At 40.7% G+C, this 14,186-nt stretch overlaps 1 protein-coding gene across 5 annotated transcripts in view; it reads left to right on the plus strand.

The window, feature by feature from the left end:
- slc4a4a (solute carrier family 4 member 4a) overlaps positions 1-14,186 on the plus strand; it is a 61,849-nt gene that overhangs the window by 25,499 nt on the left and 22,164 nt on the right. For 3 of the 5 annotated variants that reach the window (XM_013270916.3, XM_005451543.4, XM_003444476.5), the window contains exons 6-9: positions 1,869-2,029; positions 4,189-4,368; positions 8,175-8,251; positions 12,987-13,144. In XM_013270916.3, coding sequence (XP_013126370.1) covers positions 1,869-2,029; positions 4,189-4,368; positions 8,175-8,251; positions 12,987-13,144 — 576 coding nt within the window. The remainder of the gene's footprint in view (positions 1-1,868; positions 2,030-4,188; positions 4,369-8,174; positions 8,252-12,986; positions 13,145-14,186) is intronic. The other 2 variants (XM_013270917.3, XM_005451544.4) reach the window with 1 other exon arrangement.

Consider the following 14,186-nt stretch of genomic DNA (forward strand, 5'->3'; position numbering starts at 1 on the left):
CCTAAACTCAGACACACTGTACATAGAACTTTTGATTCACTGTTGTTTAAACAGTTTGTAGAAGTACTGCTGACATTTTTTAGTACACTTTAAAATTGCTTTTAATTAAACTCAGTGAAGCTTTTAATTGCTAAGTTCTGCTTTAAATCTAGTTGACAGTCCTTTTAAATTTGGCCTTTTTGCCAGCATTTCTAACGACTGATGATAAAATTGTCCAGCCTCTGCCCCCGTGCCTACTGCACACAGGAAGTTGTTATATATGACTGAAGGATGAGACGAGGAACTTTAATCTTTACATGGTACTCAGATTTGGAGAAACTTCAACATAATTTAACCTGCACTGGACCAAATGATTGAAACACAGGTAAGTTTGGCCTCGGGAGTAATGATTCCCATCATCTCATGTCAGCTGTCTGAAAAAATCTAATAAAAAGCAGTAAAAAAAAAGCTGATCTACTTGATAGAAGAGGATGCAGCATATTTTTTTCAGTCCCTAAAACTAAAAATCTTTAGCATACAGAAACTGTGTTTGTTCATTGTAACAAAACGAGACCAAGAGAGAACTAAAGATAAAATAAAACTGAAACTGTACCGATAAGAAATAAAAGGAAAAAGAAACAGGCTGAGGACAGCAGTGCAAGTAAGAACTTGTGCAGCATCTCGCCGAGTGCACTCAGAGGACTCAAACTGAATAAAAGCTCTCGATGTGCCGGGCAGTGCTGACTGCCTGCCAAGTGCGGTTTTGGCAGCCAAATTAAAACCTCAGTATAGAAACAGCCGCTCAGCAACACCTCTGATTCTCAGGTCTCTCACTTTCAGCTATCAAAATGAAGAACGGCAGAAAAAAATAATAATACAGACTCAGAATCCATTTTTTTTTCCAATAATAAAAAATAAAAAGTTGATTGATTTAAAAAAGGCTGACCTTCATCAAACAGTTTCCGGTCAACACGTCCACCATTTGATGGCTCAAAATTTGACATAAAAACAGAGTGAAATAACCCTTTAAGTTTATCATTATATTTGACAATATTTACTTTTCCAGTTTTTTCCAAGACAAAGTTCAATTAAATTCAATTAAATTTTATTTATACAGCACGAAATAACAACAACAGCTGCCTCAAGGCGCTTTATATTGTAAGTTAATGACCCTACAATAATACCTACAGAGAAAAACCCAACAGTCATATGACTCCCTATGAGCAAGCACTTTGGCGACAGTGGGAAGGAAAAACTCTCTTTTAACAGGAAGAAACCTCCAGCAGACCGGTTGGGGTTAGAGAAAGATGAGAGTACAAAGACATATTACAAGTATGATTCAGTGCAGAGAGGTCTATTAACACATAGTCAGTGAGAAAGGTGACTGAAGAAGAAATACTCAATGCATCATGGGAGTCCCCCAGCAGCCTACACCTATTGCAGCATAACTAAGGGAGGGTTCAGGGTCACCTGATCCAGCACTAACTATGTGCTTTAGCAAAAAGGAAAGTTTGAAGCCTAATCTTAAAAGTAGTAGAAGTGCAATACGTACTTGCATAGATATTTTTAGTGGTGGCATTTCTCACTGGGCTCTTGTTCATTGTGACACTGTATATTCTGACATTATGAGAATAGCTGGGGCTACAATTACACCTGTGATGCCTCTAAGCCACCCACACTACACTGATATCTCTCCTCTTACATCCTGACTGTACAGCCTGTTTTTGGTATGCCTGCATGCCCCCCAGGTTATAGCTTAGTAAATTGCTATAAAATAAAAAAATGTAAATGTTTATCCAAGGCAGTGATAGAGAGATTTTCATGTTAAATCCTGTTTTGTTACAGTGTGTGCCTGTCTGAGTCTTTTTTTCTTTTTTGTTTAAATCCAGGTGGATCAAGTTTGAGGAAAAGGTGGAGAAAGGTGGAGAACGCTGGAGTAAACCTCATGTGGCGACGCTGTCCTTACACAGCCTATTTGAACTGAGGACATGTATAGAAAAAGGCACCATCATGCTGGACCTGGAAGCTTCCACGCTACCTCAGGTTGTTGGTAAGCTCATCTCTTACCAACAATAATAGTTGTGTTATATCTTTAAAAGGTTATGTTCACACAGTTCTACCACAATGGAAAATAGTTGGGAGAAGGTTAAAGTGGAAGCAGCAGCAGGACCAAAAGGTCTTCATCCCACTTCATATGTAAATTCAAGTGGTGCTCACTGCAGAGATACATAAGTGGACAATGTTTCAGCTTCATGTCATGTTTGGGGTTATGATGGGAACCTCAGACTGCATATAAATGATGGCTATAGCCACAGTGATCTCATCCATCCCACGATAACATTTAAACAAACGTGTTATTCAAAAAGAAGAAACCCTGAAGAGTTGTTATGAAGGGAAAAATGGGCTATAGTCCAGTGGCCCTGAAAGCACACAAAACAGAACAATGCTCAATAAAAACCCTAAAACAAACACAAAACACGGTGTAAGTGTTTCTGGGGCTATGATAATGTGACAGACACTTCCGCAGCTGGTCCGTCATGTTATTGTGTCCCCAGAAACACTTCCATTATGTTTTTTTAAAAAACTATTTTGCAGTGTAATTCTTTGTTTGCACTGTGTTTGACCTCTCAGGGCCACCGTACTACAGATACCATCAAGGTTTTTTGTAGCAGGGTGTAAAGTTTTAACATGGGAGTAAATGGGGGTTGACTCACCTTTGCAGCCTCATTGGCCATTCATGGAACTGTAATTTTAACAGTGAGCAGCCTCTATGGAAATATTTACATTTTTTTGAGTAAAGAAGTTTTTTTAAATAAATAAATTCATTACCCTTTGTGCCATAAACCATTCCATAAACTCTAAACTCCTTTGAATTATCTGTATGATTAGAGGTAAAATTATTTTTGGTGTGTGTGATTATGAATATGAAGAGATACAATCTAAAATGTATCTCTATCCCTAAAAAATCCCATTACTTAATGAAGTCCAGCACAAAAGTACTTTAGAGTGTGAAAGGACTGAACTGACAGATTTCTTTGATGTAAGAATATTTTTTCTACGGTTTGATCGTTTTGTTTTTTTCCCCTTACACATCACAATTCTTTACTGCTGCGTAACGATATTAAAGGTCAGCATCAGCCCGTCTGCCAGCTTGATTAAATCAGCTGTGTGATGTGCAGCGTGTGCACAGCAGGTCGGCAGGTTCGAGGATTGATGTGGAAGGAAAAGAAACACTCTGAGGTTTCTTTTCCTTCCCCTCTTTTAAAAGCGAGAAAAGAGCTGAGTTGAAGGCCACGCTGTACTAGTTGACTATAGTTTGGACTAAATGGCCACACAACAACTTCCTAATCTGAGGGCAGCCAGCCTTCTCCAGTTGCTCTAAGATGATTATATCTCTGTGTCCTCCCATCTCATGCCACCACCCCAACATTTTTGTCTGCATGAGGGAGCAGGAAGAAGAGTTACCACTTGGAGTGATTAATGTGAAGTAATTGTCTGTGCTGCGTGAGCTGCACTGGGCCGAGTGGAGCTGGGCCTCTTGCTCTGAGGCCTGCCGACTTGACTGATAGGCCATTAACAGCACTACCCTTACACAAAAAGAGGAACTGCCCCGGGCTGCTTTCATTCAGCATTCAGGCTTCTGACCTTCTTTTCAAAAATAGGCTAGACCTTTTGATTGAGCCATTTCATGATGCCATAAAGAGGAGCATTAGAGTCTGGGAGGCACTAATTGAGTCCTTAAAAGTATGAAGAGACTTTTTATGGTGACCTGCTTTGGGTGATAGTGTTGCTAAGTCTACCTTTTTGGGTAAAACTGCTGCAGGGTGGGGACAGAAAGAGACCCCAAATTAAAGTGTCATTTGACAGAACAGCATAATATAATTTTACCCTTTGTGCTCATCGTTTATAGTATAAAACTTGAAACAGGTGGCACCTGTACAATAAACTTAAAAATGAGAATATTTTATTTTTGTTCATGTTGCAAAAAAGTGTTTATTCATTCTAACATGTTAAATTTGATGTTTTGTTTATATATATCTCTTTGGATTCTTCTGAAATCCTAATTAATCAGGAAAAAGCTCAAGCAGTAATTTAAAAAGTGAATCCACAGCGTCTTTGCTTTAATGCAGAATATTTAAAGCCTGCATTTAAACTTTAACTCACCTTTTCACCTTCTCTTGCTCGCCTCGCCTCTCTCTGCATTTTCAGAGATGATCACTGACAACCAGATAGAGATCGGCCAGCTGAAGGCCGAACTGAAGGACAAGGTGATGTACACGTTGCTGCGGAAACATCGCCATCAGACCAAGAAGTCCAACCTGCGCTCTCTGGCTGACATCGGCAAGACGGTGTCCAGTGCAAGTAGGCTGTTTTCCACCCCGGAAAATGGTAATACTGATGCCAGTTTGGTGCAGTCTTTTTTAAATAACTGAAGCTCGATTGCTATTTTCTAAAAATAAACTACTTGCAGAATTGGGGTGGATACTGAATTTTGTTAGGTGAACAAAAAGATGTAGAGTGGGTTCTGAGGAATACCACAGTGTGTGATAAGGGGCACACTGCTGCCCTCCTCTGCATGAACCCATTAATGTGGCTCTAAACACAGTTCCAGCTGGAACCAGCAGATGAGTCAAAGCACTAAAGAACCAACCTGAATAACTCGGCCTGTGTTGACACCAAAGCTAAAGAACAATTGACTAAAATTAGTAAAGTTCAGAAATGTCTTTTGCACTTTAACGTTTTAAGTGGACTCACTGCAGGGCACTGTACTAACTACATAAACAGAGGTGGAGGTTTAAAGGGGACCTATTATTAGTCATCTACAGTCTTGTATAAAGGAAGTGCACCCTCTGTCAATTCTAAGTTTTTTGTATCAGGACATAATAAAAAAAAAAAAATCGGATCCTTAACAGGTTTAAACTCATTCAATACAACATCAGATGGACAACAAAGTGTGACCTATTACACCTGAGGCAGGTGCTGATAATCAGATGCACCTGATTAATTGATCATCAGCAAGTGTCAGTGGCTCTATAGCAGGGGTGGGGAACTCCAGGCTTTAAGGGTGTCCTGCAGGTTTTAGACCTCACCCTGGGTCAACACACCTGAATCCACCCTGGGTCAACACACCTGAATCCACCCTGGGTCAACACACCTGAATCCACCCTGGGTCAACACACCTGAATCAAATGAGTAGTTCATTACCAGGCCTCTGGAGAACTTCATGACATGTTGAGGAGGTCATTTAACCATTTAAATCAGCTGTGTTGGATAAAGGACACATCTAAACCTGCAGGACACCGGCCCTCGAGGTCTGGAGTTCCCCACCCCTGCTCTATAGAGACATGCATATGATCCGGGACACTGTAAAAAAACAAACAAGAGCAGACTCTGTAGGCCTCTGTTAGCATTTTAACCGTCAAAGTTCATGACGGTACAACAAAGTAAAGAAGTATGTAGTTTGGAAGGGCAGCCAGGAGAAAGGCTCTGATCTCTAAAAGGAACATGGCAGCACAGGTTAGGTTTAAAAAGTTTCGTCAGAACAAACAAACTTGTGGAACAACGTCCTTTGGACTGCACAGTGCCATGTTTGGAGAAAACCAAACAGCTGATACCAGCTGTCAGCACTGGTGGAGGGGTGATGATTTGGGTTATTTTTCGGAGTCACAGGACCCGAGCACCTTGCAGTCACTGAGTCGACCAGTCAAAGTATCCAAGAGTCCAACATGAGGTCATCTGTCCTATGACCAAAACATGGCCTAAATTTGCTAACTGGTCATCTAAAACTGAAAAAGAAAAAAAATCAAAGTCCAGACCTGAACGTGACTGAAGAACTGCAGCGGGACCTAAAGAGAGCTGTGCATCAAGGAAAGCTCACTAATCTCGGTGGACTGAAGCAACGCTGTAAAGACGACTGGCCAACATTCCTCCACAATGATGTGAGACACTGATAAAGTCATAAAGAAAGATTATTAGAGTTATTAAGTTCTTCCACAAGCTGTTGTTAATTTTAGAGCCTGCTCAGGACCAGATGATTTTTTATGTCCTTATACATAAAACCTCAGAACTGAAAGAGTTTTTTGTTTTTTTTTAACCATAACTGTTCCAGTGGTTCTTACATCTGATAAATAAAGTCACATGAACAAGTCATTTCTGTAAACCTTAACTTTAATATGAGAAAGAACAATGGGTCCTCTTTAACTGTGAAGAGGTGAGCTGGGGTAAGACTTTACGACCCACAGGAGTAATCATAAAATGGAAATCATAGTATTCTGGAATTCAGCTACTTTGGTCACAGTCTCCTAGATTCATGATTCATTTTAACAGTAACGTTTCAATCAATTAACTCTTAGTTTTGATTACATTTATGGAAATGCATGTTTTATTTACAGAGCTGTCACTTTGTTTTGCTGAAAGTTGTCAGAAAATGAACTTTTTTTTATTCTTCTTCAAAACATAATCATTAGTTCACTCCCAGGATAAATTTCATTTGTCCCAGGATAAATGAAATTTCACTCTGGCACAAAATCTTTAGAAAAATCCTGATGAAGAACTCAACTATCACTAAAGTGACAGCCCTACCACACAGCTCTTACTGATGTTAACAACATGTGGATTAGTAGTCTGTAAAATATTGATTTACTAAATGTTTATTGTGTTGACAGTGTAATAAATCTCTTACTAGTCATGGGCCTTTGGAAAGTGAAGTTATTTATTAGCCACTATCAGATTTCACGAACCTCTGTCGATCACAGAAAAGGCTTTCTCTGTTCATGACCCAACTTTTGCTGTGCTCCTCTTATCACAGCAAAGATAAGGAGCCACTCTGATAAATATTGCTTGATTACCATCTTTTCAAGGATAAAGTTTATTTTCTGACTTATTAAAGTACAGGTCAACCTTCTGTCCAAAGACCCATGATGTCCTCATTTAATGATGCCCCTCCTCTTTCCTCACTGTATCTCTGCACGGCTTGTCAATTGCAGCAATATCACGTCTTCACATATTTTAACAGCCACTTGATCTTTTGTGCATTTAACAAATCTTCTGCTTTGGCTCAGCGGGCTTGTCTGTCAACTCTGCTTTCCATCTCTCTTTCGTCCTCTTTGCTTCCCTGGATTGGCTTTGATAACCTGCTGCTGCCACTAAAAGCCCGTAGTCCTCTCGAGAACTCTGTGACTTGCCTGTCAGGTCGCATCTCAATGGAGGACTTGCAGACCCAAAGGAGTACCAGTATGGACTGGCTCAGTAAGTTCACCGAAGTCTACATTCACACTGCAGTCCCCTGGTGAGCTTCCATTTGGCGACAAAGAAATGAAGACCAGAGAGTTCAAATTGAGGCTTTTTTAAAAATACAGACAGCTGATCTTAAAGTTGTGTCCGAGTGCATCTTTGTGCTGTTGACCTGCAGCTTGAATGTAGTCATGACCAGTTTGAAATTTCACTACTTGATAGTGAATAATCCCTGTCAACTCAGGTTGTTTTTAAAGAATATTTTCTGTCACATATACTTTACTATATGAATGAACAATTTCCATCACGCAACTGTTTAAAGAAATTATCTGGCTGCATCATACTGACATGCACGTTATTACCTACAGTGCCAAAGCTGCAGATGCATGGAAGGCTACAGAGGCACCAGATTGTTGCATTCTTTGAGGTTTTTCTTTCCCCCTCTGATCTCTGGACTAAAGTCCGTTCTGCTGTCACATTTCAGGATCATCTTCTACATATTTTGTGTCTGCACTCATTAAGTCCATCCACAGAGTAAGGCTTTAAATGTGACAGTAAGAATGATGACACTAGATCTCATTATTATCAAAGCACAACAAGCTGATTGAACCTCAAGAAAGATGCATTAATAATGGTAATTTTACTGTTATATAGAGTCACTTTTGACCTCCTGCCTTTTTTTAAAATTTGAAATTCAAAGTAAAAAGTTGATATTTGATCTGATCACACATTTTGTACCCGGCGGGTTAGACCTAAATATTGGCCAGTTACTTTATCACAGACGATAGATTTTGTCCTACAGCTTGCATGAGTATTTCTGTTGGATTTTTTCTTTTTCCGGCAAAGCATGTGAGGAGCTAATTTTCTGGGCCACTTTTCTGCCATCCTCTTTTCCTCTTGAGTCTTAGACCACAGTGGGGGTGAAGCTGGTCTAACTAGTCAATGTTGCCCTGTCTGAACAGATAGTCCCACCACGACTCCCAGGAACCTGACATCCACCAGCCTGAACGATGTCTCTGACAAACCAGAAAAAGACCAGGTAGGTCGCCCTCATGCATCTGCTGTACTGTTTCTGGACACCAAACCTCACCAATCCATCAGACTCAGTGGTGAGAGGTTTATATTTCCTGGAATATGAAGGGGATGGATTTCTGTATTTCCAAGTTTCCAATTTAAGGTGGTGTAGATGTAACAATAGGCTTAATGGCCTTTTATTCTGAAACAGATATAATGAACCAGCTTGTCTGTTTTCTCAAGCTTAAGACTAAAAACAAGCTAGTGCACTGGCAGAAGAGATGAGAAAAGTCAAATCTCTTTCAAGCCTGACTAGACTCCATGACAGAGCTCCATGGTGTAGGCTGGATGTAACAGAGCTGAGGAGGCCAGTCGGAGTATTTCGTGGTTGTTGCTTCACAGCAGAGATAACATTGTCTAAAGTGCATTGTTCCAGCTCCTGGTATTATCATCCAGCCTGCTGTAGCTGCTCTGAACCTGCCTGAACCTCCCCTGCCTTTTCCTTTGATGGTTAAAGTGGAAATTTTTGTAGCAACTTTAGACTGCAGTGAGGATCACGCTGTGGCTGATAAAGGATGACGTCATCAACAGCAAAGCGAGACTGAATTTCCTCTGCAGCCTTGCAGTCTACAGCAGTGGTCCCCATCCCCCGGGCCACGGACTGGTACTGGTTTTATTTTGTTGTATTTATCTGCGACACCTTAAAGGGCGGTCTATGAAAATATTGTTGGCCATAAACTGGTTCGTGGTGCAAAAAAGGTTGGGGACTGCTGGTCTACAGTGCCGTGAAACCGTGTTTGCACCCTTCCCGATTTCTCAGTTTTTTGTGTACAAATTTTAATATCAGACAAAGATTACCCGAGTAAATACAAAATGCAGTTTTTAAATGATGGCTTAATTTATTAAGGGGACAAAAAAATATTCAGCCCTACCTGCCCTCGGTGAAGAAGTAACTGCCCCCTAAACCTAATTACTGGTTGCGCCACCCTTGGCAGCAAGAAGTGCAGTCGGGTGTTTGTGATAACTGTCCGTGAGGCTTTCAGGTGATTGTGGAGAAATTTTGGCAGAATCTTTTTTGCAGAATAGTTTTCATTCACCTACACTGGGGGATTTGTAAAAATAGACGGCCTGTTAAAGGCATGCCAGAGCATCTCAGTCTGATTTAAATCCAGGCTTTGAGGAGTCTACACCAAACCCTTCATTTTGTCTTTTGAGCCATTCAGAGGTGGAGTTGCTGGTGTGCTTCAGATTATTGTCCTGCTGCATAACCCAAGTGCACTTGAGCAAAACTCGTGGCTTGACATCCTCCTTCAGGATTTTCTGCTAGAAAACAGAATTCATGGTTGCATCAATTACAGCAAGTCTTCCAGGTCCTAAAGCAGCAAAGCAGCCCCAGGCAAACACACTATCACACCATGTTTGACTGTTGGTGTGATTTTCTTTTCATGAAATGCTGAAGTAGTTTCACACCAGATGTAACAGGACTGAAACCTTTTGTTTCATCGATCCACAGAATATTTTCCTAAAAGTCTTGGGGATCATCAAGATTTTGTTGGCAAATTTGAGATATGTCTTTGTATTGCGGTGTTTTTCTCTTTGGACTCTCCCATGGACACCATTTTTACTCAGTGTCTTTCTTATTGTCTTTTAGATGCTGAGTCAGATGAGTCATTGTTGTGCTCTTGGAGTAATTTTTGTAGGCTCGCCACTCCTGGAAAGGTTCACCACTGTTCCATATTTTTTCCATAATGGCTCTTACTGTGTTTCACTGGAGTTCCTTATAAATGGCTTTGCAACCTGTTCTAGACTGATAGAGACAGCTGTAGATCGTGGCATGATGCGTTTCATTTTGAGAGCCTACTTTACTTTGTCTTGTTCAGCAGGAATCAGTGACACTTGTTACTGAGTTTAGGGGAATGATTCTCACTTCGGGTGCGGATGAGCCCCCAATTCATGTTACAACCCGTCTAGGGGCCAGGTCATAGGATGGATGAGGCACTCGCCCCCACTTCCTCAACTGTTACTGAGCACCGCACCCGGCGGCTGTCACAGGTGTGGCTGCTCAGGCATTAGGGGAAGCACGAGAACCTCTCTCGCCAGCGGTGCTCCAGGCTATATTTATAAGACGGGTCCTCCAGCTCGAACCAGTCATTCTGGAGCCATACTTCCACGCACCAATCGCAGCAGGGATTTACCATAACACAGTGAGCTGTTCAGACAGAAACAAACACGACAAATGTCGAACTTTTTAAAAAATAGGGTTCATCATGAATTACGTAGAGGGGGCAATGACTTTTTCACAAGGGCAGGTGGATAGTTTGGATAGTTTTCTTCCCTTAGTGAATGAAATCATCATTTAAAAACTGCAGTTTGTATTCACTTTGGTTATCTTTGTCTGATTTTAAAATTTCTTTGATCTGAAACATTTAAGTGTGAAAACATACAAAAAATTGAGAAATCAGGAACGGGGCAAATACTTGGCACTGTTGCTATATTTAGATCATCTATCACACCCACAGGAGATAACACAGTCAATTTTTTTCCTCTGGGTTTTTGTCAAAGGCTTCCACACACTTGTGGCATACTTCTCCTTTGCCCTCACACTATCTTATCCTTGCCAACATGTGAAGTAGCAGCTGCAAAGGTTGTTTATTACCAAAGTGTAGCTCCTGGAATATTTCTCATGTAGTCTACCTGTGTGAGTCAGAAATGTGACATGCAAACACTTCTGACTGGATAAATGCAAAAAAATTGTAGCTGTGCTAATTACTAAAATGAACAAATTGTTTTATTTTCCAGACTGAGTAGATTTAACAAAGTCAGATTAATGGCAAAACTAATCAATGAGCTACTTTTCCATGAGAATATCCAACCCAGTATCACGGCAAGATGGAGAATAGACACGCCAGTCGACCATGTCCAAAGCATGAAATAGCGTGCAGAAATTGCATTACCACCAGGGGGCGCTAGTATATTTAAAGCAATGAAGTGAAGATCTACAGAAGCTCAAAAAAAGTACATTCCAAGGGCCTTAAGCGGCTAATGTGTGTATACACATATAAATGTGATATTAATGTCTGTTAAACACTTTCTCGTGATTATTTTCATGTTGGCTTGAATAAAATATCTCCCTCTGCTGTTACTGCAGAGCACTGCAACTTACTACAAATTCTGCATGCGTGTCTATTTCACGATTCATAGAAGCAAAGTGCCAAATGGACACGGTGGACTGGCGTTTCTATTACACGTTTTGCCGTGATGTTGGGTTGAAATGGCAGCTCCTCTCATTGTATGTATTGTCATATTCCATGTGTCATGTTACCCCAGTTCACAGCAGACAATGGTTCATATGCTCTCATCCCAGACGAGGCCTGTGGGAGAGAGGAATTAGGTCAGAGCGACCCGGTCAGAGGGACCCAGTGAGTGCTCCTGTGGGACAGATTAGAGACTCCCAGGCAGGAAATGAATCTCCTAAACCGAAGCTCCTCCACACCCACTCAGCCCATAAATACTATAATGACGTTTCCACATGGAGTGATCGTGACTGATAACTTGTCGCTAATTGTAGAGATAAGATAAAGACAGGAGCTGTTCAGATTAACATACAGAGACTGCAGCCACTCGAGGTGCACAGATGAATTTCATGAATTAATTTTCTCTCCAATTAATGTGTCTTCTCTTCACAGTGTATTACTTTTACAAGTACTTACAAGTATTAGTTTTAATTTGAACCTGAGTAACAACATCTAAATATTATATTGTATCATATTCAACAAACGCAGTTCTGAAAATGTTGGGATGCTTTTAGTGGGTTTTTGGTGCCTCTAATTTCTTAACACAAAACACATAAAAAAAAAGTCACATCACATCTCAGATCTCACTTACATACGTACGTGGTTTACGAGCACGGTGTGGATTAGCTGGGATTGGACACAGGCCGTGGTGTGCAGTTACACAGGTTTAACCTCTTGACTTGAATCATTTACAGACAAACTCTTTGCCAAGATGGCCCAACAGCCTCTGATTGGATCTGTTTGGCTTTTAACAGTGGAAGGTCACATGTTTATGGGATTTCAGTCCTTAGACGCTGAAAAAGCCCAGTATGTCATCTGCATTTTTTTGTCATTTAAATATGTATTTTAGTCTGTGTGTACAGCGGGCTATTTACCATCTTTTAGCAGCATCAGTCTGACTGCACCAGGCTGGCACAGCTGCTTTTCAAGTCACTGTTAATAGCATTTGTTACTCAGTTTGGTGCCTCAAAACTTGTCTGGACGGATAATTAATCGTTGCCAACAAGAACTCTAGTGCACTAAAAAGGATAAAAAAGGAAACATTAAATCCAGGACTGCAACAAAAGCATGAAAAAAACAAACCTCTGAAAAATGACCGAATCCAGACTGAGGTAAAACTGTCTTTATCACCTCACTTTATTGGTTTACTGCCGCCCCTCTCTGTCTATGGAAAACACATTAATGACATATGAGGATGAGCTCTCGTATAGATAAAAGTCCCATGAAAGACACACATGTAGCTGACCTCCTGGCATGTCTGTGTCGTTACGTTGAGAAGAAATCCTCATTTTACTGCTTGTTTCTTATTTAGGCACCATGGGGGACTCCTGGTTTGGTATTTAACCTGAATGGGATTGCCTCGTTTGATATAGGTTTTTTAATTTCGAGTGCGTGCTTTCAGACGGCTTGCTGGTGTGAACGGAGCACTTACCAACTCCTGTTGCTTTTCTCTTTTGTGCTTTTCAGCTGAAGAACAAATTCATGAAGAAGTTGCCAAGAGACGCAGAAGCCTCCAATGTGCTGGTGGGGGAGGTGGACTTCCTGGACGCGCCCTTTGTGGCGTTTGTTCGTCTGCAGCAGGCCGTGATGCTGGGAGCCCTGACGGAGGTTCCTGTTCCCACAAGGTGCCTGAAATTTTGTCCAATCCAGACTCCTGGTTGTCTGTTTGCAACTCTGGATGTGTTGTTTATACATTTTGACAGGAACCTAATCCGTTTTTCCTTATTTTCTGTCACATTTTCTGAATGTGAAAGAATCAGAGTGGATATCTCAGGCACACAGCTCTGGCAATGAGCACAGGAGGTCCACCTAGCCGATGTTCAAATCTTTCTTTTGAGCGGGGCAACCAATCAGAATAAACTTAGCTTAAAGGGAAATAACGATAATCTTGAACCGTGAATCATACAAAGCTGCTGTAGCAGCAGAGTCCACCAGTAACATAGTAAATGTGGAGCTTGAAATAAACTCCACTGCAAAATCCAATAAAAAGTGGATTATATGATAATTCCAGATATTTTATTATGATCAACAAATAGTAAAATATCTCCAAAAGTTGAATCTGTTCATCTGGACGTAGCGTTTGGTGGGAGAAACGTTTCGTCACTCATCCAAGTGACTTCTTCAGTCTCAGCTGACTGCAGGTTTCCCCAAACCTTATAAACAGTACATTTGCATAATGACTGAAACCAGCCCACTGAAGGAACAATGGGCTGTGAGGTCAGTTCCTTCATCATAATTATGCAAATTCCCATGACCATTGATCAACAATGGTCATGGGAATAGTAAAATACTATGAAAGAGTATTGCATCACAGCTGTAAAACACACATGTATGAAGGTGTTTCACCTGATGTTTGTTCTCTGGAACAAGCATCATAAAGTTTGATCACTCACACCTGATGTCTGTTCTCATATTTAAGCAAAGGAGCCATAAAACAATTTAACTTTCAGTACTTTTCAGTGAAAGTATTTAAAACTAGTTCATGGTATTTATACAACAAGGCCTCCGTTATGGTGTCATATCCATTATATCATCAGTTTGTTTATTCTTATAGTGAGCAACATCCTTTACTGCTCTTATCTATATTGGAGAGCAGTTGAATAGATGATTGTCATATGAAGCAGCGTCTTTGCAGTCAGAACATAACAAAAATGTCTTTGAGCTTCG

This window comes from Oreochromis niloticus, linkage group LG12, assembly GCF_001858045.2.
Source record: "Oreochromis niloticus isolate F11D_XX linkage group LG12, O_niloticus_UMD_NMBU, whole genome shotgun sequence".
Taxonomy (NCBI): domain Eukaryota; kingdom Metazoa; phylum Chordata; class Actinopteri; order Cichliformes; family Cichlidae; genus Oreochromis; species Oreochromis niloticus.